The sequence below is a fragment of the Capra hircus genome, chromosome 12, assembly GCF_001704415.2.
Source record: "Capra hircus breed San Clemente chromosome 12, ASM170441v1, whole genome shotgun sequence".
NCBI classification, from domain to species: Eukaryota; Metazoa; Chordata; class Mammalia; order Artiodactyla; family Bovidae; genus Capra; species Capra hircus.
In genome coordinates, this window is record NC_030819.1 from 15,668,225 (window position 1) to 15,689,050 (window position 20,826).

General features: G+C 39.3%; 1 protein-coding gene across 2 annotated transcripts in view; it reads right to left on the bottom strand.

The window, feature by feature from the left end:
- Nucleotides 8,993-20,826, bottom strand: part of LOC102179751 (multidrug resistance-associated protein 4-like) — a 607,813-nt gene continuing 595,979 nt past the window's right edge. For both annotated transcript variants that reach the window (XM_018056446.1, XM_018056445.1), the window contains one exon: nt 8,993-9,128. In XM_018056446.1, coding sequence (XP_017911935.1) covers nt 8,994-9,128 — 135 coding nt within the window. In that variant the 3' untranslated portion in view covers nt 8,993. The remainder of the gene's footprint in view (nt 9,129-20,826) is intronic.

Here is a 20,826-nt window from a genome sequence, read left to right on the forward strand (position 1 = left end):
GGAGCTGTGATACATGCTGTGGGGGGAACATGGGGACGTGCTGTCCTGACCTCCCTTCAAGGACTCACTGTCCAGCTGGTGGAAGTGCTGCCAGTGGGTAAGTTTAAACCACCAGCCTCTCCAAGAGCAGCCTATGTGTACTACCCATCCAGGGGGAGATATGACAGCCTGGCCAGTGGACATGTCAGGACAACCCTGAAGAGCTATCATCACTCCAAGACCCCCATGTGGTTAGCTAAGGCCATCTGGCCAGTGTTCCTCTGCCCTATCCCGTTTCGTCCCTCCTGATTCCACAATGTTGACCCCAAAGCACCCCTGATACACATCCTAGCACTAAACTCCATCTGAGTCTGCATCCTAGAGAATCAGCCTGCATTTATCAGAAAACATTCCAGCACTCAGGGAGGATATTTATTTGAAAATTACTGGTTACATACATATTTATAACATTATAAAACCCCCAAATAAAATACAAAATATTAGAAACAATGATTTTTTGTGTGAATGTGGTTACCTTTGGTTTAAAATCCATAATCTAATGTTGTCTGACCAAAATGAAGTTGTTATACATTAATAACAAAAGAAAATGATTATATTTAACCATATGAAAGTACCATTTTATAGCTTATAAAAAGACTGAATGTTAGCACGTGCACATGGTTCAATCTAACAGAAAAAATCCATTAGCATTTGAAACTTAGAAAACATTATACTTATGAATAACCCATAGATAAAAGATAGTTAATGAATTAAATTAGTATTTAGAAAATACATAATACTTTGACTATTGATTGTAGTAGGTATCAAAACTTATAGATTATGGCTAAAGTGGATCTCTGAAAAAAATGTCAGCTTCATATACTTATATTAGAAAAATAATGACATTATTAATGTTTCCAATTTAAGAGTTTAGAGAAAAAAAATCTCAAAGGAAAAGTTGAAGGGAAAAAAAATGATGTGAGGAATTAGAAAAAAAAGAAAATGGAGCCTCAATAAAACAAAAAGTTGATTTTTTGAAAATAGGAAAAAGTTATGCAAGTTGTTAATAAAAAAGCAAAAGCTTAAAGAAAACTAAAAGCCAAAAGGACAGAGATGCTGCAGAGATTAAGCATATAAGATACTGTGAATATATTTATGCCAGTCAAGCTCAAAACTCACAGGAAACAAATCCACTTCTAGAAAAATGAAATGTACCAGAATGACTCTGCAGAAATAACAACCTTTACCAAAAGTTACCTAGACAGTGATGGTTGCACAACCTTGTAAACATGATTCATGCCACTGAATTGCATGATTAAAAGTGGTTATATGACAAATTTTATGTTATATATGTTTTACCATATTTTTTTAATGTAAAAAAATTAAACCCTGTATCTAGAAGACAGTCATAGCCCACATTTGGCCTTCTGAGCAAATCCCAGGAAGGGCTCCTACTTTGAGAAAGCATATTTTCTCTTTCTTCTCATTTAGAGGGCTTCCCAGTGGCTCAATAGTAAAGAATCTGCCTGCAATGCACAGGACACAGATGAACATAAAATATTGTCCTATATTTTAACCATAGTTTTTTTGGATGGTGACACCTCTCTTTCCTATAATGTCACTTAAACTACATGTATCATATTTTTTTTCCTATTAGTTATCTCCAGTATTTTAACCAGAGATCTTTGAGTGGAAAAATGGATCATAGTTTTAAAGGAAGTAGTGACACAAAACAGCAACTTCACACTATCTTCAAGTAAACAGAAGCCCTGACATAATTGGAAAGTAATATGTAATTCTGGAAACAGTAAAAAAAAAAAAATTGTGACAATTTTGTCTCAAATCTTAGAAAATGAGTTTGGCTCTGGAGTCTCTCAAGACACAAAACCTGGGAGACAGGTTTATTGGTGGCCTGCACTCTGATTTGGATAAGAAAGAAAACACTATAACATATAAATAAAGATAATAAATCCTTTTGCAAGAGCTTGAAAGCACCGAGTGAAGGAGGAGGAAAAAATTATAGAAAAAAGTAAACATCTTGTGATATGTAAATATTTGTTGTTAGTGCAAAAAAAGTACAATTTATGCAGTGCAAAAACCTATTGGAAAAATGCCTTTGGAATAGACATGAACTCATGGTAGAATCAAAAATTGTTAAGGCTGAGGGCTGTCCCCTAGACATTCATAACATTCATAAAACCACACAGTCACTGTGAGTGATATCTGGCTATTTCCTTCAAAATTCACCTGGGGGTGGGGAAAGACAAAAACAAAATGTTTAAGCGTTTTAAAGTCCTTCTCCTAAGGCAACACATTTCTAGGTGCCTTCTTCATTTGAAGCAAATCATATCTACTGGAGACACAATTTAAAAAAACAGGTGTGCTTATTCTACGGAGGAAATAGCCTCATTAGAACCCTCAACAGGGCTGAACTTAATGCCAAACAACCTGTAGATCCACTAGAGTTCCGATCATTCTGATTAACAAGTTTTATCACTAGAGCAAATTGATAAGTAAAATCATTTTACTAATTCGAAGCCTGGAGATAAACACAGAGTGACAAAGAGGCTGGGAAATCTATTAATACTGTCTGCCCAAGGGTTTCTCATAATATGAGCACAACAAATTTGGATGTTAATATCAGGTTGTAATCCCTCTGTTTTAAAAACTCTGCATGACAAGTATTGAAAATAAGGAGTAGGAAATGGAGAAAGTGTAACACTATGTAGCCATTAAAATGAATGAGACAACTCTATGCATTGATACAACCTGAGATATAATATTAGCTGAAAAAAAGGAAAGAACAGCTGTCATCTGTGCTTAAAAACAGGAAGACCACATGTTCAAAAGTTCTTCCTGATGCACAGAACAGTCAAAAAGACAGTCAACAGTGGTGCTGGGGCTCCATCTGGGGAGGAGCTGTGTGATGACAGGAGTGAAGGGTGATATACTTTCTATTCATAAATCCTTAAAAAATGTTTAAAAGATTTTAAATTTTGTAGCAGTATATGTATCATTTGTTTCAAAACTTATTATTAAAAATACCCTTTAATCATTTGCAGCAGCAGTCCCCAACCTTTTTTGGCAACAAGGACCCAGTTTCATGGAAGACAAGTTGTCCACAGTCAGGACAGGGGTGGGAGGGGAGGAGGTTCAGGTGCAATGTGAGTGATGGGGCGCAGCGGATGAAGCTTTGTTCACCAGCCCACCACTCACCTCCTGCTGTGCGGCCCAGTTCCTAACAGCCCATGGAGTGGTACAAGTCTGTGGTCCAGTGGTTGGGGATCCATGATTTAGAGTCTCTGAAGCTACTTAGAAGAACCATGGGTATATTTGTTTTATTGTTGGAGGCAAGGCTTCTGACTACAGCCTTTTAAAAATGACCCCTATTAATTTTAATTTTTTTAATTGAAGGATAATTGCTTTACAGAATAGTATTTGTTTCTGCCAAACATCAACATGAATGAGCCTTACGTATACATATGTCCCTTCCTTCTTGAACCTCCCTCCCACCTCCCTTCTCATCCTACCCCTCTAGATTGTTAGAACCCAGGTCTGAGTTCCCAGAGTCATACAGCAAATTCCCGTCATCTATTTTACATTCAATAATGTAAGATTCCATGTTACTCTCTCCATACATCCCACCCTCTCCTTCCTCCCCCCACCCCACCAGGTCCATAAGTGTTCTCTACGTCTATGTCTCCATTGCTGCCCTGCAAATAATTCCATCAGTACCATCTTTCTAGATTCCATATATACATGTTGGTATATGATACTTTTCTCTTTCTGACTCACTTCATTTTATATAATAGGCTCTAGGTTCATGATAAACTCATTTAGAACAGACCCAAATGTGTTCCTTTCTATGGCTGAGTAATATTCCACTGTGTATATGTACCACTGTTTCTTTATCAATTCATCTGTCAATGGACATCTAGCTTGCTTCTATGTTCTAGATATTGTAAGTAGTGCTGCTACAACATTGGGGTACACACGTCTTTTTCAATTTTGATTTCCTTAGAATATATGCCTCGTAGTGGGATTGCTAGGTCATATGGTTGTTTCATTCATAGTTTTTTAATGAATCTCCATACTGTCTTCCATAGTGGCTGCATCAACTTACATTCCCACCAACAGTGAAAGAGGGTTCCCTTTTCTCAACACCCTCTCCAGCATTTAGTGTTTATAGACTTTTTGATGATGGCCATTCTGACGGGTGTGAGGTGATATCTCACTGTGGTTTTGATCTGCATTTACCTAACAATGAGAGATGTTGAGCATCTTTTCATGTGTTCGTTAACCATCTGTATGTCTTATTTGAATAAATATATGCTTATGTCTTTTCCCCACTTTTTGATTGGGTTGTTTTTCTGGAACTGACTTGCATGTGAAGTGTGGTAGTGTTAGCATCTCAGCTGTATCCAACTCTTTGCAATCCCATGGACTGTAGCCCACCAGGCTCCTCTGTCCATGGGAATCTCTAGGCAAGAATACTGAAGTGGGTTGCCATTTCCTACTCCAGAAGATCTTTCTGAACCAGGGATTGAACCTGGATATGGCACATTTCAGGGTTCTCCCTCATTACAGGCAGATTCTTTACCATCTGAGTCACTAGGGAAGCCTTGCATGGGCAGCTTGTATATTTTGGAAATTAACCCTTTGTCAGTTGTTTCATTTGCTATTATTTTCTCCCATTCTGCAGGTTGGAAAAATGATCCCACTTTTATACTGTAAAACACTCTATAGTCTCAAAGCATTTAAGCATCTGCTCTCTCATCTGATCCCTGTAATGAGTCTGAAGAAACTGGCAGAGCTGTAATCCCTGCTCTACACACAGGTGAGGACCTGAGGCTCAGAGGCCTTGGGGGACACAAGGCCACATGGATGCTAAATGCCTCCTCCACTGATTCAAACTGGTCCAGGTGCCTAGAACTAGGATATTAGGATTTTGTAACTTCTGGGCTGTATTAAGTGATTTCATGAATAGGCTAAGTAACACCTTTGTTACACACCAGGAACAAAGAAACTTCAAAAACCTCAACCAGGTCTGCTTAATCACAGAACAGAATGAATGACAGGCATTTATTCTTTGTTTGAGTTGAATTGCGTCCCCTCCAATTTTACATGTTGAAGTCCTAAACCTGCCAGTACCTCAGAATGTGACTGCATTTGGAGACAGGCCCTTTAAAAAGGCAAAAAAGTTAAAATGAAGTCAAACAGGTGGGTCCTAATCTAATAGACTGGAGTTCTTACAAGAAGAGAAGATCAGGACATAGGTACAAACAGAGGGAAGGCCATGTGATGACACACAGGGAAGATGGCATCTCCAAGCCAAGGAGAGAGACCTCAGAGGAAACCAACCCTACTGACACCTTGACCTCAGACTTCCAGCCTCCAGGGCTGTGAGAGAATAAGTTTTTGTTGCTTAAGTCATCTACTCTGTGGTACTTTGTATGGCAGTCCTAGCAAACTAATGCCCCTTCAGCTTTGTGTATCTGAAAGGTAATTTCTCTATTTCATGGACCATCTAAAAGGGTCAATCAGACAGTGATTCAGTGATTCACCTGAACTATTTAAAAAAATGTGACTTGGAAGCACCTTTTCTCAGCTGTTGAGTTTTCTTTTCAGATGAATGACTTCTATGCTATTAGAGTGAAAATTTTGTTGACTTAGGCTAATGATCCTGGTGTTATAGCTCTGAACAATGCATGGGTATCTGATGCTTGCACATCCAAAAACCTGATAATCTGACAGCTTACTTAATAGGATGCAGAGTATGCAGAAATAATGACCAACTGGGATGAGGATCATGAAATGCATTTTTTTTTTCTGTAGAGGTGACCTGACCCAGTGGCAGGACTGCAACTCAAGAGTGAGGTTCTGCCACTCAGGGAACTTGGGTGATGGCCCCATCTTGGCTACCACATGAAAGAAGCAGTGTTCTCAGACTTGACACAGAACACAGTACATAGGGTGGCTCTTAGCCTCGCCCTTGACTGCCCCTCTGTGCTCCCTGGACCAGCTTTGTGACCTTAGGTGAACCCTGGACCCCCTCTCCTCATCCATCACATGGATAGAAATGGACCATCATGAGATTACATGAAATCATACATGTGAGAACAATGTAAAATAAATTATGAAGAACTACACAAATGTAACTTACCCTGAATGTTGTTAGAGTAGCTGCAGGATTACTAGACCAGGAAGCACAAGATTTCTAATTCTATGACCCATGTCTGTTATTATATATATGTTACACTTGATTTAAAACATTTACTTAAAGATGTCTAATTCTGTATCTGCTGCAAACTAACTTAACACCAATTATATACATAGGGCCACCTTCCTTCTAAGGGGCCTTAGTTTCATCACCTGTAAAGTGAGGTTGTTGAAACCTGCCATCTTATGTTATCTGGACCTATCAGAAATTCTATGATCTACTTCTCATTACTCAATGTCTTGATAATACATAATGATAGCATAGTGTTTAAATGAAGACTTTGACACAGGTGGGTACAACTCTTTCTGATGTGAGATGCCTAAGGTGGAAAGACCAAGAGAGTTTGATTCCTGGGTGTTTTGTGATTTGGTCACACACAAAAAATGACAAATGCTTATCAAGTCTTCAATGACTGGCAGACACTCAAATTAATGAAAGTGCTCTGTGAATTTTAGGCATTAAAAATATATGTATAGGGTGATATATGGCTCAGATGGTAAAGTATTTGTAGGAGACTGGAGTTCGACCCCTGGGTTGGGAAGATTCCCTAGAGAAGGGAATGGCAACCCACTCCAGTGTTCTTGCTTGCAAAACTCCATGGACAGAGGAGACTAGCAAGCTACAGACAATGGTGTTGCAGAGTTAAACATGACTTGACAACTAACACACTCTGTACTTGCATATAATATAAGTACTTTGCAGATGTTCAGAACACAGACTTCCTTGTCCCTAAACCTAAGTACTAACTCTAATTCTGCCACCTCTTCAGCCAGCTCTGCAACCCAGGAAGTCTCCTATACTATGAGCAATGGAAGGTACTGCTCTGCATTTCCTCATTTCTAAGGAGGGCTGAGATGAGACAGTGATGAATTAAGGCCACAATTTAGATAAATGTTTCATATAGTAGTACTTAAGATACTGGGACATGTTTTCTTTAAGACATTTAAAATACTACACTAGTAATCTTATTCTACTTACAAGTGAAAATCTGGGAAATGCACAGAAGTATGAAGAATAGAAAACATACCCATAATTTTACACTCAGAGATAAATTTTCTATGGGAAAGCCTCACCACAGGCAGCTGGAAGCCTCATCCCACCCCAAATACTGAATGTCAAGGGTCAAGAACACCAGACCTTCCTTCCCTCCATCCTCCCATCAACCCTATTCCCACTCCCACCTTCTTCCAGAAAAACTTACAGATGGCTGTATGACAATGGCTAAGTCTCCTAAACTAGACCTCAGATACCATCTCACCTTTGTTTGGAAGATGTCACATGACCTGAGTGTTACCCATCAAGCACCTTCCTCACACCATGCACAGTGCTTAGTGCCTTACACACCTCCTCTATGAGAAAATGCTCTGTAAACCTTCAGGCACCATTCAGACTACAGTGTGAAGGTATTGTGAGTTCCTGATTTGTCCTGATGACAATTTCATTTTCTAGAAGGTAGAGGAAGCCTGGGGGTGGTGAGTGGCAAATACACCTAAGTCTAAACAACAAAGAATTAGGGAGAAGCTGACAGTATCATGTAGACGTTTTCTTTACAGATTGGAAAACAGAAGAGACCTACACCTTTCTCTGGAGGATCTTCCTAGAATCAAAATATTTCAAAAATTATCCCCTGAACTCTCAAATTTCCTGGATATTCCTTGACAGAACTTGCATTACAAATATGCTGAGCACCAATCAGAATGAAAGTGAAGAGGAACTAAAAAGCCTCTTGATGAAAGTGAAAGTGGAGAGTGAAAAAATTGGCTTAAAGCTCAACATTCAGAAAATGAAGATCATGGCATCTGGTCCCATCACTTCATGGGAAATAGATGGGGAAACAGTGGAAACAGTGTCAGAATTTATTTTGGGGGGCTCCAGAATCACTGCAGATGGTGATTGCAGCCATGAAATTAAAAGACGCTTACTCCTTGAAAGAAAAGTTATGACCAACCTAGATAGCATATTCAAAAGCAGAGACATTACTTTGCCGACTAAGGTCTGTCTAGTCAAGGCTATGGTTTTTCCTGTGGTCATGTATGGATGTGAGAGTTGGACTGTGAAGAAGGCTGAGCACCGAAGAATTGATGCTTTTGAACTGTGGTGTTGAAGAAGACTCTTGAGAGTCCCTTGGACTGCAAGGAGATCCAACCAGTCCATTCTGAAGGAGATCAGCCCTGGGATTTCTTTGGAAGGAATGATGCTGAAGCTGAAACTCCAGTACTCTGGCCACCTCATGTGAAGAGTTGACTCATTGGAAAAGACTCTGATGCTGGGAGGGATTGGGGGCAGGAGGAGAAGGGGATGACAGAGGATGAGATGGCTGGATGGCATCACTGACTCGATGGATGTGAGTCTGAGTGAACTCTGGGAGTTGGTGATGGACAGGGAGGCCTGGCGTGCTGCGATTCATGGGGTCGCAAAGAGTCAGACACGACTGAGTGACTGAACTGAACTGAATGAATCAGAATGAATGTAAAGGGTCTGCAAAATGAGAGTGTTCTGTCCTCTATGAGAATCTGAACGCAGAGTCCAGAAGTGTGGAAGTCCAATCTGAAATCTCTGTCACAGGCACATGTGTGTGCAGACAGAAGGGTGCACACATCCTGACCCCACCCCCACCACTGCTGCAGATTCTCAGCAGACTTGCTCTTAACCCGGCATGTGCTGTTAAGACCTAGTCATGAAGCTTAGTCTCTGGAGGCTTATAAGGGCACAGAGTGCTAGTTATCAGACCCCTGATAGAGGAGATCTTGTGAAGAGAGAACCTGGAGACAAACTTTAATGACAACTCCCTGTCCTATTTTGCCCTTTCAGTGAGGACAGCTACTTCCTCTTTGCCCAGTTGTTGCACCATTTTGTAAAATAGACTGTTTCTATTCTGCAGCAAATCATTTGGCTGACCAGTTTCTTTCCGTGTCCCTGAATCCAAAACCTGTAAACAGCAAAAAGAAACCCATTAGTACATAATGTCTCCCAGTAACATATAAATCAGACAATATTTCAAAAAGTGTCAGGATAGGGAAACAGAGAATATCTATTTGGGTGGTAGAGCTGGCTGATGTTTTAATAGTTTGATTAATTTGTTTTACTAGGCAGACAAAGGCCTAACCTGACGTTTTAATATCATAATGTTACAGGAAAGAAAGAAAATAGAAGCTTTAGACTATGACTACTAGTACTCTATAGCATCTTATTTTATGTTCAGGGCATTTGGGGTTTTATCATTAGCACTTTTAGCTCTCAGACTGAGTTTTGAGATAATTTATTCAGATACACAGAGTTGGCAAATATCTTCATTCAAGAAAACCAAACTCCATTTACCTAAAAAGTAGGTTGGTATCATACAAACCAGAGAGCAGTGCTCTGACAACAAATTAATGGTCGATTTGAGAATCTGAGCAATATTTGGGGAAAAACGTAAAGGCTTCCAGGATTTCTTAAGGATCTTGGATTATGCCAGCTTCTAAGAGGAACAGAATCCTTGTCCAAGGGATTGAGATGCTTCTTGAAGCTGGATGTGGTTACAGTTTATTTTTCTGAGAGAGAAAGCCTGGCAAAAGGAGCTGGTACATAAGCAGCTTTTGCAAAACTGCTCTGTACAGAAGAAATCTCTAGAAATCCAGTTTTCTCTTTGGATAAGACTAAAGAAGCAAGTAAGAAATTGAGCTCCAAATTCCAGTGATCATGGCCTACAAAGCACAAGGGGCCTCTTTCTTCAGTTGCTTTCCTTTCACCCCTTTTATTGCTCATTAATAAGTCTGCTAAATGCAAACTGAAAGGGAAAGGAAGGGGTCCTTCACTCTGCCTTTCTACTTATTAGTGACTTTGATTAATAGTTCTAGATGGGGAAAAAGTGTCTGAAACAATTGGCCCAAGTGATATAATTATAAAAACAGTTCTGATGTTCAGTAGTATTTAATTCTTCATTTAGGTCATATTTGAAATAAATGCATATTAAGAGAATATGCTGGATGGGCTTCCCTGGTGGCTCAGCGATTAAAGAATCTGCCTACTAATGCAGGAATCTTGTGTTCCATCCCTGATCCAGAAAGCTCACAGATGCCACAGAGCAACTAAGCCCATGTGCCGTAACTACAGAGCCTGTGGTCTAGAGCCCAGGAGCCTCAGCTATTAAGGCTACATGCCTAGAGCCCATGCTCTGTACCAAGAGAGCTCATGCAATGAGAAGTCTGCACATGGCAATGAAGACTGGCCCCTACTCGCTGCAACTAGAGAAAAGTCTGTGTAGCAAGGAAGACCCAGCACAGCCTAAAATAAATAAATAAATAAAAGGGTTTTTTTTTTTTTTTTTTAAAGAACAGAATATGCAGGAACTCTAAACAACACACAGGTTGTTTTTCAACATATAGGTACTACAGTAAATTTAATCCTTTGCATTTAATTGGAAACATTTACTAGTCTCATAAAGGCCATTTTCCTGTTAATCATTTGTTTAGTACTGTGAATCACTGCTAAGGGCAACTTTCTCAAAAGAGTCCGAGAAAATCAAATCTGTTTCATACACTTAATGGGCTTCCAAGGTAAAGTGGGTAAAGAATCTGCCTGCAATGCAGGAGACACAAGAGACACAGGTTCGAAACCTGGGTTGGGAAGATCCCCTGGAGAAAGGCATGGCAATCCATTCTAGTATTCTTGCCTGGAAAATCATATGGACAGAGGAGTCTGGTGGACTACAGTCCATGGGATCATAAAGAGTCAGACATGACTGAGCAACTTTCACTTTCACATCTGCATAATAATTTAAACGTTCAGTGAAAGTTGCTCAGTCATGTCTGACTCTCTATGACCCCATGGGACTGTAGTCCACCAGGCTCCTCTGTCCATGGAATTCTCCAGGTAAGAATACTGGAGTGGGTAGCCATCTCCTTCTCCAGGGGATCTTCCTGACTCAGGGATTAAACTCAAGTCTCCTGAATTGCAGGTGGAATCTTTACCATCTGAGCCACTAGGGAAGCCCTGTAACTTGGCATGTCAATTTAGATGTCTCAAATGTGAAATTCTACTTAAGCATAGCATAACAGAACATAACTACCACTCCTGATGTTGAAGAAGAAAAACTGCAGTTTTAAAACACTGGTCTCCACACATCTACATTAATTAATCTATGAAACAGTATGCAAGAATTGGAGAAAAGACAGTTTCTATGGTAAATAGTACTGGGAAAGCTGAACACCTGAAAATATATGAAATTAGACACTCCCTCACATCATGCACAAAAATAAACTCAAAATGGCTTCAAAATCGAATATAAGGCTGGGAACTATAAAACTAAATGAAAACAAAGGCAAAAGACTCTTTGACAGAGTCTTTTGCAATATTTTTTTTTAGATTAGTCTCCCAAAGCAAAAGAAATAAAAGCAAAAACAAATGAAACATAATCAAACTTAAAAGCCAAGGCTCATGTAGGGGCTACAAGAGCTGAGATGGGACACAGACAAAAAAAGGCCAGAAATACAATTTTACCAACTTAGCCTTTACATTTACTGGTTTGGTAAAAGACTCTAGATATTTCAGAACAAATAAACATAAAACAAATCCAAATTCTCATTATGTACAGGAAAATAGGTATAATTTTGGATTTTTAACATCCCTTATAAGAAAAAGCTCCTACAATCTCCCTTTAGGTCCCCAACTCTTCTCATAATCCAAGATAAACTATTAACTACGCTGGACTGGAAGAAACACAAGCTGGAATCAAGATTGCCGGGAGAAATATCAATAACCTCAGATATGCAGATGACACCACCCTTACGGCAGAAAGTGAAGAGGAACTCAAAAGCCTCTTGATGAAAGTGAAAGTGGAGAGTGAAAAAGTTGGCTTAAAGCTCAACATTCAGAAAATGAAGATCATGGCATCTGGTCCCATCACTTCATGGGAAATAGATGGGGAAACAGTGGAAACAGTGTCAGAATTTATTTTGGGGGGCTCCAAAATCACTGCAGATGGTGATTACAGCCATGAAATTAAAAGATGCTTACTCCTTGGAAGAAAGGTTATAAGCAACCTAGATAGTATATTCAAAAGCAGAGACATTACTTTGCCAACTAAAGTCCGTCTAATCAAGGCTATGGTTTTTCCAGTAGTCATGTATGGACATGAGAGTTAGACTGTGAAGAAGGCTGAGCACCGAAGAATTGATGCTTTTGAACTGTGGTGTTGGAGAAGACTCTTGAGAGTCCCTTGGACTGCAAAGAGATCCAACCAGTCCATTCTGAAGGAGATCAGTCCTGGGTGTTCATTGGGAGGACTGATGCTAAAGCTGAAACTCCAGTACTTTGGCCACCTCATGCAAAGACTTGACTCGTTGGAAAAGACTTTGATGCTGGGAGGGATTGGGGGCAGGAGAAGAAGGGGACGACTGAGGATAAGATGGCTGGATGGCATCACGGACTCGATGAACATGAGTCTGAGTGAACTCCGGAAGATGGTGATGGACAGGGAGGCCTGGCGTGCTGCGATTCATGGGGTCGCAGAGAGTTGGACACGACTGAGCGACTGAACTGAACTGAAACCACATATTCAAATTGGTATGATAACAACCCCCAAATCCTAAGATCTCTCCAGGAACCCCAACCCTGAACTGCTTATCAAGCTCTAGTAGGTTAAGTAAAAATTACATTATGTTGGATGAGTAAGTCAGTTACATAAGCTCAATGAAGATGTGTTTATGAAGCCTGTTTATGTGCAAATATTCCAGACAGCTGTCCTAGAAATAAAAATGAAATGGACCCACTGCAAGACAATTTGATCCTTTTCACTGGCAAGATGTCATCAGTGATAAAGAAGAATGCAGGGAGAGGTGGGTCAGTGCACCAAGAGGTGGGGGTGCCCAAGAGAGGATGGAGGAGAAGCCTGATAAGAAAGATGCTGGAAATGATGACATCAATGGAGAGAGTTCCCACTGTGCAACAAGCAGAGTGGGGAGGGGGAGATCTGAGTGTCAGATTTGTCTCTGGCTGCCTGGTGATGACACGGGACAGCTGTCCAACCCTGGAAGGTGGGTCCTCATTGGGAAAATGGGTGCCTGTGATTTTCTCAGTGACTGGACAATGTGGTGAGTATTAACTCAAAATCCTGTCCTGGGTCTTGAAATAGTAAATCATTCTTCTCACTGGGGAGGGATGAACGCTGGGTCAGGGTGACCTCCACAGCCACTCTCCCAAAGCTGCTGCCTTTGCACATAAGTGCCACCCCCCATAAAGTATCTCTTCTTCCCAACTGTACTTTCTACCTCAGTGTTAGTTATCTTTCCTCTGAAAACTTGAGTGAAATCTCTTGGAGTGTTTTTGAAGGAGCTTTTCTCTTCTCAAATGTTCTAATTACAGCATGTAGGTTCATGAAAGAAAAGTTCCATTAAGATAAAAAACAGAATTTAAGTAAAACTCTAGTTAGGTTGAGCTGTTTAGTCAGGTGGGGATGTTACAACCATTTCTGATTTTCACTTCTGTGGGAAAAATTCTAAAAAGAGGTTTGAGATGAGGAAGAAACAAAGAATATAAAACCATAAGATGGACTATAAACAGAAAAGGTGGGATCTGAGTTTCTCAGCTCTGCTTTTGGTTCTTCATCATTCATTTCCACAGAGTTCTCTGAGGACAGTGAAAGTGTTGACCACAGATAACACTGTTAGAGCAACTGCAGATTGTCACATGCTTCCTTTGTTCACACCAACAGGAGAATCCGGGTGATATGAAGGTGGCAGTGTGCACAGACTGGAGGGAAGAGGTGGGCTGTTGGAGGCAGAGAAAGCAGGTCACAAGCACCCAGCTACTCTCAAAAAGTGCAGGAAGAACCCTCTAGTGTAGAGAGTGGTGAGTCTTAGGATAAAGAGCATTTCTAATTTGTCTGTCTTGCTCCACTGTTTTGTGGCAACAGAGAAAGTAAGGAAGATTATATTAGTTGTCATTATGACTCCATCATGTTTAATAAACTTAATATTGAGAGAACTTCTTTGTGGAATCAAATTCTAAGCCTGACACATGAATGGTGCTTAATAAATCAAAGTGGCTAAATCCTTTAGGAGAGACGACACATACACAAAGCTATTAATTAAGTCACAGTTGTTTCCCAAAAAAGCCCTTTCTTGGATTTACTTACAGTGAACAGAACCACATCCATCTAATCATTTCAAGATATTTGATAAAAGTGACAATTTGGAAAATATATAGATGTCTAAGTTTTAGATTAATTATGCTCTATCCTATGATGAAATTTTAGGCAGCTTTAAGAACTGAGCTGTGGAAAATTAATAAATGACATGGGGAATTTTAAGAATATATAAAAATTCTGGTAATGAAATATTCTGTTTTGTAGAATAAAACAAATTTATTAAAATGGCTCTAATGTTATCCAAATAATATTATAGCACTATATAACTGCCACTTTCTGGGTAGTGGGTATTTTGTAACCTTCCCTTTATGAGATTTTCTTTTATTTTCCTATTTCTACCTTGCACATTTATTGCTTTTTTTTTAACAAAAAAATATTTTTATGGATTAGATTCAATTAAAAATATAATTTAAAAAAACATATTCATCTATCTTTCTGCAGAACTATTCACATGCAATAAAATGTAATTATTACACCTTATCACTTGCAATGATAGGACTTTATGGTGACAACCCTGTCGGTTATGCCCTTCATGAGCATCTGACACTTCCGCAGCTACACCTTGAAGCCGGTCACGTGCCCTCTGGAGCATCAGGCTTTGAAGCAGACTGACTCGTCTTTTTACCCACATTAAAGCTTTCAGAATAGACAGTCACCTGTTTTCCAGAAAGGAACGAGGTATAGTTATCCCTCAGTGTGGGTGCAGTTCCAGCACACCTCAACAAAGTGAATATGGCAGTAAAGTGAGTCATATGAATGTTCTAGTTTCCCAGAACATACAGAAGCTATGTTTACATGACACTGGCCTATCAAGTATGCAACAGCATTATGTCTGAGAAAACAATGTAGAGACCTTAGCCTAAAAACAATGCATTGCCATAAAAAATACTAACCAACGGAGGGGACTTCAGTGAGTCAGAGCAGTAACACTGATGGTGCAGATCACCAGAGAAACTATGATTGTGAAAAAGTTTGACATATAATGAGAATTACCCAAAGGTAAGACAGCGAATTGGAATGAGGAAATACTGTTTGAAAAATGGCGCCCATAGACTTGCTCGATGCAGGGTTATGATAAGCTTTCAATTTGCAAAAACATAGTATCTGGGAAGTACAATAAAATAGGGGTGTCTATTTCTAAAGCAAGAAATATAAATAAGGTTCAAATTGGGAAAGGAGCACGTCAAGGTTGTATACTGTCACTCTGCTTATTTAATGTATATGCAGAGTACATTATGCTAAATGTCGGGCTGGATGAAGCTCAAGCAGGAATCAAGATTTCTGGGAGAAATATCAATAACCTCAGATATGCAGATGACACCACTCTTATGGCAGAATCAAAGAGGAACTAAAGAGCCTCTTTGATGAAAGTGAAAGAAGAGAGTGAAAAAGCTGGCTTATAACTCAGCATTCAAAAGACAAAGATCATGGCATCCAGTGCCATCACTTCATGGCAAATAGATGGGGAAACAATAGAAACAGTGACAGACTTTATTTCTTGGGCTCCAAAATCACTGTAGACAGTGACAGCAGCCAAGAAATTTAAAAAGATATTGCTTCTTGGAAGAAAAGCTATGACAAACCTAGACAGTGTATTAAAAAGCTGAAACATTACTTTGGCAACCAAGGTCTGTCTAGTCAAAGCTATACAGTTTTTCCAGTAGTCATGTATGGATGTGAGAGTTTGACCATAAAGAAGGCTGAGCACCAAAGAATGATGCTTTCAAACTGTGGTGATAGAGAAGACTCTTGAAGAAGTCCCTTGGACTGAAAGAATATTAAACCAGTCAATCCTAAAGGAGATCAATCCTGAATATCCATTGGAAGGACTGATGCTGAAGCTGAAGCTCCAACACTTTGGCCACCTGATGCAAAGAGGCAGACTCATTGGAAAAGACCCCGATGCTAGGAAAGATTGAAGGCAGGAGGAGAAGGGGATGACAGAGGATGAGATGGTTGGACAATGTCATAGACTGAACAGACATGAGTTTGAACAAACTGGGACATAGTGAAGCAAAGAGAGGCCTGGTATGCTGAACTCCATGGGGTCATGAACAATCAGACATGACTGAGCGAATGAACAACAACAATTTTGAGGAAAGAGGAGAAACTAAGAGAAAATTACATTACTGGAGGTTCCTATCAAATTTTACAAGGAAGGATACATTGAAAAATTGAACATAAATGAAAACAACTAAAGTGATGAGAGTCTTACCGATATCCGTTGACAGTCAATGACATTGCTCAACCTGTGTGTGATGGTTAGCACAGTGCAGTGAGCAAATTTCTCACGAATTTTTTTTGTATTAACTCATCAGTTCTAGAATCAAAGAAATTGATTTAGTTCAGTAAAAACAGGAAAAGCAGACTTTTGACTTAAAAAATCATGATACTTTTAATAATGTTTTTTAAAAATCAATACCTTAATGTATAATCTTGTTCCTAAAAAATCTAAGTATAAAAAGTCTATTTAGAAATGTATTGTTTTTTCAAAAATGGAAAATAGTCTTCCCTCAAAATTGCTTGAGATTATAATGAGCTGGATTTAGGAATCTAGCTCTCTCAGGATGTCTTATAACAACATTAACCCTATATAACATGTCTTGGTTTTTCCTTTGTTTTCTGGAATTAATATTAAGAAATATCCATGAGGCCAAGAGAACATTTAGAAACATTTCTAAGCATCACTATGTGTTTTCCATTTACCACCTTTAGAATTCAAGGATTCAAATTCAAGTTTTCCTGGATCTCAGCTCCATACCTTGGATCCACATTTGATGTGGCTTTGTCAATAATCAATATCTGATTTTTCTTGAGAATAGTCGAGCAAGGCACACCAGTTGTCTCTGTCCAACACTTAAGTTCAACCCAGATTCTGCTAATTCAGTATTCATTTTACCAGGAAGATGTTCAAAGGTGTCTTTAAGTTGCACCTGTGGATACAGAAAGAATGACATTTTCCTAAGCAAACTGTTACTGAAGTAGACAAGCCTCTTACACATTAGAACTCTGACGTCCTCAAGATTTCTTATGTATCTTACACGTACAGCCAGGTGATGTGGAGAGCTCTTTCCAAAGAGTGTTCACTGAGAAAGATGGTGGGGTCAAGTCAGGACAGAAAGATCTCAGTCTCCCTCATCCGTGCCACAGGATAGCCTCCAGAAACTCCACCGAGGGATTAGTTAAGGAAGTCTCTCAAAAAATGAAGCTATTTCTCCCAATGAGGTTTAAACAGAAAAGTTAAAACAATCTTTATGGTTGAGTCAAGTTTCCCAATGTTCATTTTGCATAGGAGTTGGTATACTAAAAAAAAAAACTTCAAAAATTTTTACAGTAAGTGTTTTTCTCTGAAGATAAAATCTTACGGCACATTTGGTTTTAGAAAAAGGCAGAGGAACCAGAGATCAAAATGCCAACATCCGCTGGATCATGGAAAAAGCAAGAGAGTTCCAGAAAAACATCTATTTCTGTTTTATTGACTATTCCAAAGCCTTTGACTGTGTGGATCACAATAAAACTGTGGAAAACTCTGAAAGAATGGGAATATCAGACCACTTAACCTGCCCTTGAGAAACCTGTATGCAGGTCAGGAAGCAACAGTTAGAACTGGGCATGGAACAACAGACTGGTTCCAAACAGGAAAAGGAGTACATCAAGGCTGTATATTGTCACCCTGCTTATTTAACTTATATGCAGAGTACATCATGAAAATATGCTGGGCTAGAAGAAGCACAAGCTGGAATAAAGATTGCTGGGAGGAATATCAATAACCTCAGATATGCAGATGACACCACCCTTATGGCAGAAAGTGAAGAACTAAAGAGCCTCTTGATGAAAGTGAAAGAGGAGAGTGAAAAAGTTGGCTTGAAGCTCAACATTCAGAAAATGAAGATCATGGCATCCAGTCCCATCACTCCATGGCAAATAGGTGGGGGAAACAGTGGAAACAGTGACTGAATTTATTTTGGGAGGCTCCAAAGTCACTGCAGGTGGTGATTGCACCATGAAATTAAAAGACACTTACTCCTTGGAAGGAAAGTTATGACCAACATAGAAAGCATGTTAAAAAGCAGAGACATTACTTGTCAGCAAAGGTCTGTCTAGTCAAGGCTATGGTTTTTCAGTAGTCATGTATGGATGTGAGAGCTGGACTACAAAGTAAGCTGTGTGCTGAAGAATTGATGCTTTTAAAACTGTGGTATTTTGCATACAGGGTCGTCATTGCCATCTTTCTAAATTCCATATATATGTGTTAGTATACTGTATTGGTGTTTTTCTTTCTGGCTTACTTCACTCTGTATAATCGGCTCCAGTTTCATCCATCTCATCAGAACTGATTCAAATGAATTCTTTTTAACGGCTGAGTAATACTCCATTGTGTATATGTACCACACTTCTCCATTCATCTGCTGATGGACATCTAGGTTGTTTCCATGTCCTGCTATTATAAACAGTGCTGTGATGAACATTGGGGTACATGTGTCTCTTTCAATTCTGGTTTCCTCGGTGTGTATGCCCAGCAGTGCAATTGCTGGGTCATAAGTTCTATTTGCAATTTTTTAAGGAATCTCCACACTGTTCTCCATAGTGGCTGTACTAGTTTGCATTCCCACCAACAGTGTAGGAGGGTTCCCTTTTCTCCACACCCTCTCCAGCATTTATTGCTTGCAGATTTTTGGATCGCAGACCATTCTGACTGGTGTGAAGTGGTACCTCATTGTGGTTTTGATTTGCATTTCTCTATAATGAGTGATGTTGAGCATCTTTTCATGTGTTTGTTAGCCATCCGTATGTCTTCTTTGGAGAAATGTCTATTTAGTTCTTTGGCCCATTTTTTGATTGGGTCGTTTATTTTTCTGGAATTGAGCTGCAGAAGTTGCTTGTATATTTTTGAGATTAGTTGTTTGTCAGTTGCTTCATTTGCTATTATTTTCTCCCATTCAGAAGGCTGTCTTTTCACCTTGCTTATATTTTTCCTTTGTTGTGCAGAAGCTTTTAATTTTAATTAGATCCCATTTGTTTATTTTTGCTTTTATTTCCAGAATTCTGGGAGGTGGATCATAGAGGATCCTGCTGTGATTTATGTCGAGAGTGTTTTGCCTATGTTCTCCTCTAGGAGTTTTATAGTTTGAAATTTAGAAAGATGGCAATGACGACCCTGTATGCAAGACGGGAAAAAAGACACAGATGTGTATAATGGACTTTTGGACTCAGAGGGAGAGGGAGAGGGTGGGATGATTTGGGAGAATGGCATTCTAACATGTATACTATCATGTAAGAATTGAATCGCCAGTCTATGTCTGACGCAGGATACAGCATGCTTGGGGCTGGTGCATGGGGATGACCCACAGAGATGTTATGGGGAGGAAGGTGGGGGGGTTCATGTTTGGGAACACCTGTAAGAATTAAAGATTTTAAAATTAAAAAAAATAAAAAAACTAAAAAATTAAAAAATTAAAAAAATTAAATTAAATTTTAAAAAAATAATAAAATAAACTGTGGTGTTGGAGAAGACTCTTGAGAGTCCCTTGGACTGCAAGGAGATCCAACCAGTCATCCTAAAGGAGATTAGTCCTGGGTGTTCATTGCAAGGACTGATGTTGAAGCTGAAACTCCAATACTTGGCCACCTGATGTGAAGAGCTGACTCATTTGAAAACACCCTGATGCTGGGAAAGATTGAGGGCAGGAGGAGAAGGGAACGAAAGAGGATGAGATCACTGGATGGCATCACTGACTCAATGGACATGTGTTTGGGTAGACTCCGGGAGTTGGTGATGGATAGGAGTCCTGACATACTGCGGTTCATGGGGTGGCAAAGAGCCGGATATGACTGAGTGACTGACTGAACTGAAAATACACAAATTCAAACAATTGCAAACTGCACCTTATACATTAGTAATCCTGGAACCTGCTCTGGTGATGGTTCTTTCCCAAGTTTACTTCTATAAATACTGGACCAATAAAATGCATTTTTCTCAGTGTCATAAATGTCTTTCAGCGAATGAAAACTCATGAAAAATAAAACACAACATCTTATTTCCCCCCCAGAATATGGATATAAGTGATGTTTATATTAATCTATCTTCATAAAGTTATACTCCAAAGATTAGAAAAGACAAATTTTTAACTGCCAAAGATAATCTGAAACTACATTTGGTGGTAGGGATAAGTTCAATAAATATTTATTTTGGAAAAGTATTATAGAGCAAGAACCAAACTCAGGCTTTCCTTGAAGTTGAATAACAAAGAAGAAATACACTCCAAATTAAGAGACCAACAAATTGATGAGTGATGGCTGATAAATTACCTGACACTTTACAATGTCAGATAACAACACACCAAGGATGAGTGAGCAGTGTTTTTAATTTTTCTTTTTTTCAGGTATCCTAAATGCTGGAGCACATCTATGAATGTGAACCTGAATTGTGCTCCAGATGGGAGTCTGATCCCGTGAAAAAGAATCCTGAGTTAGAATTAAATATGGTATTTGTAGGTAG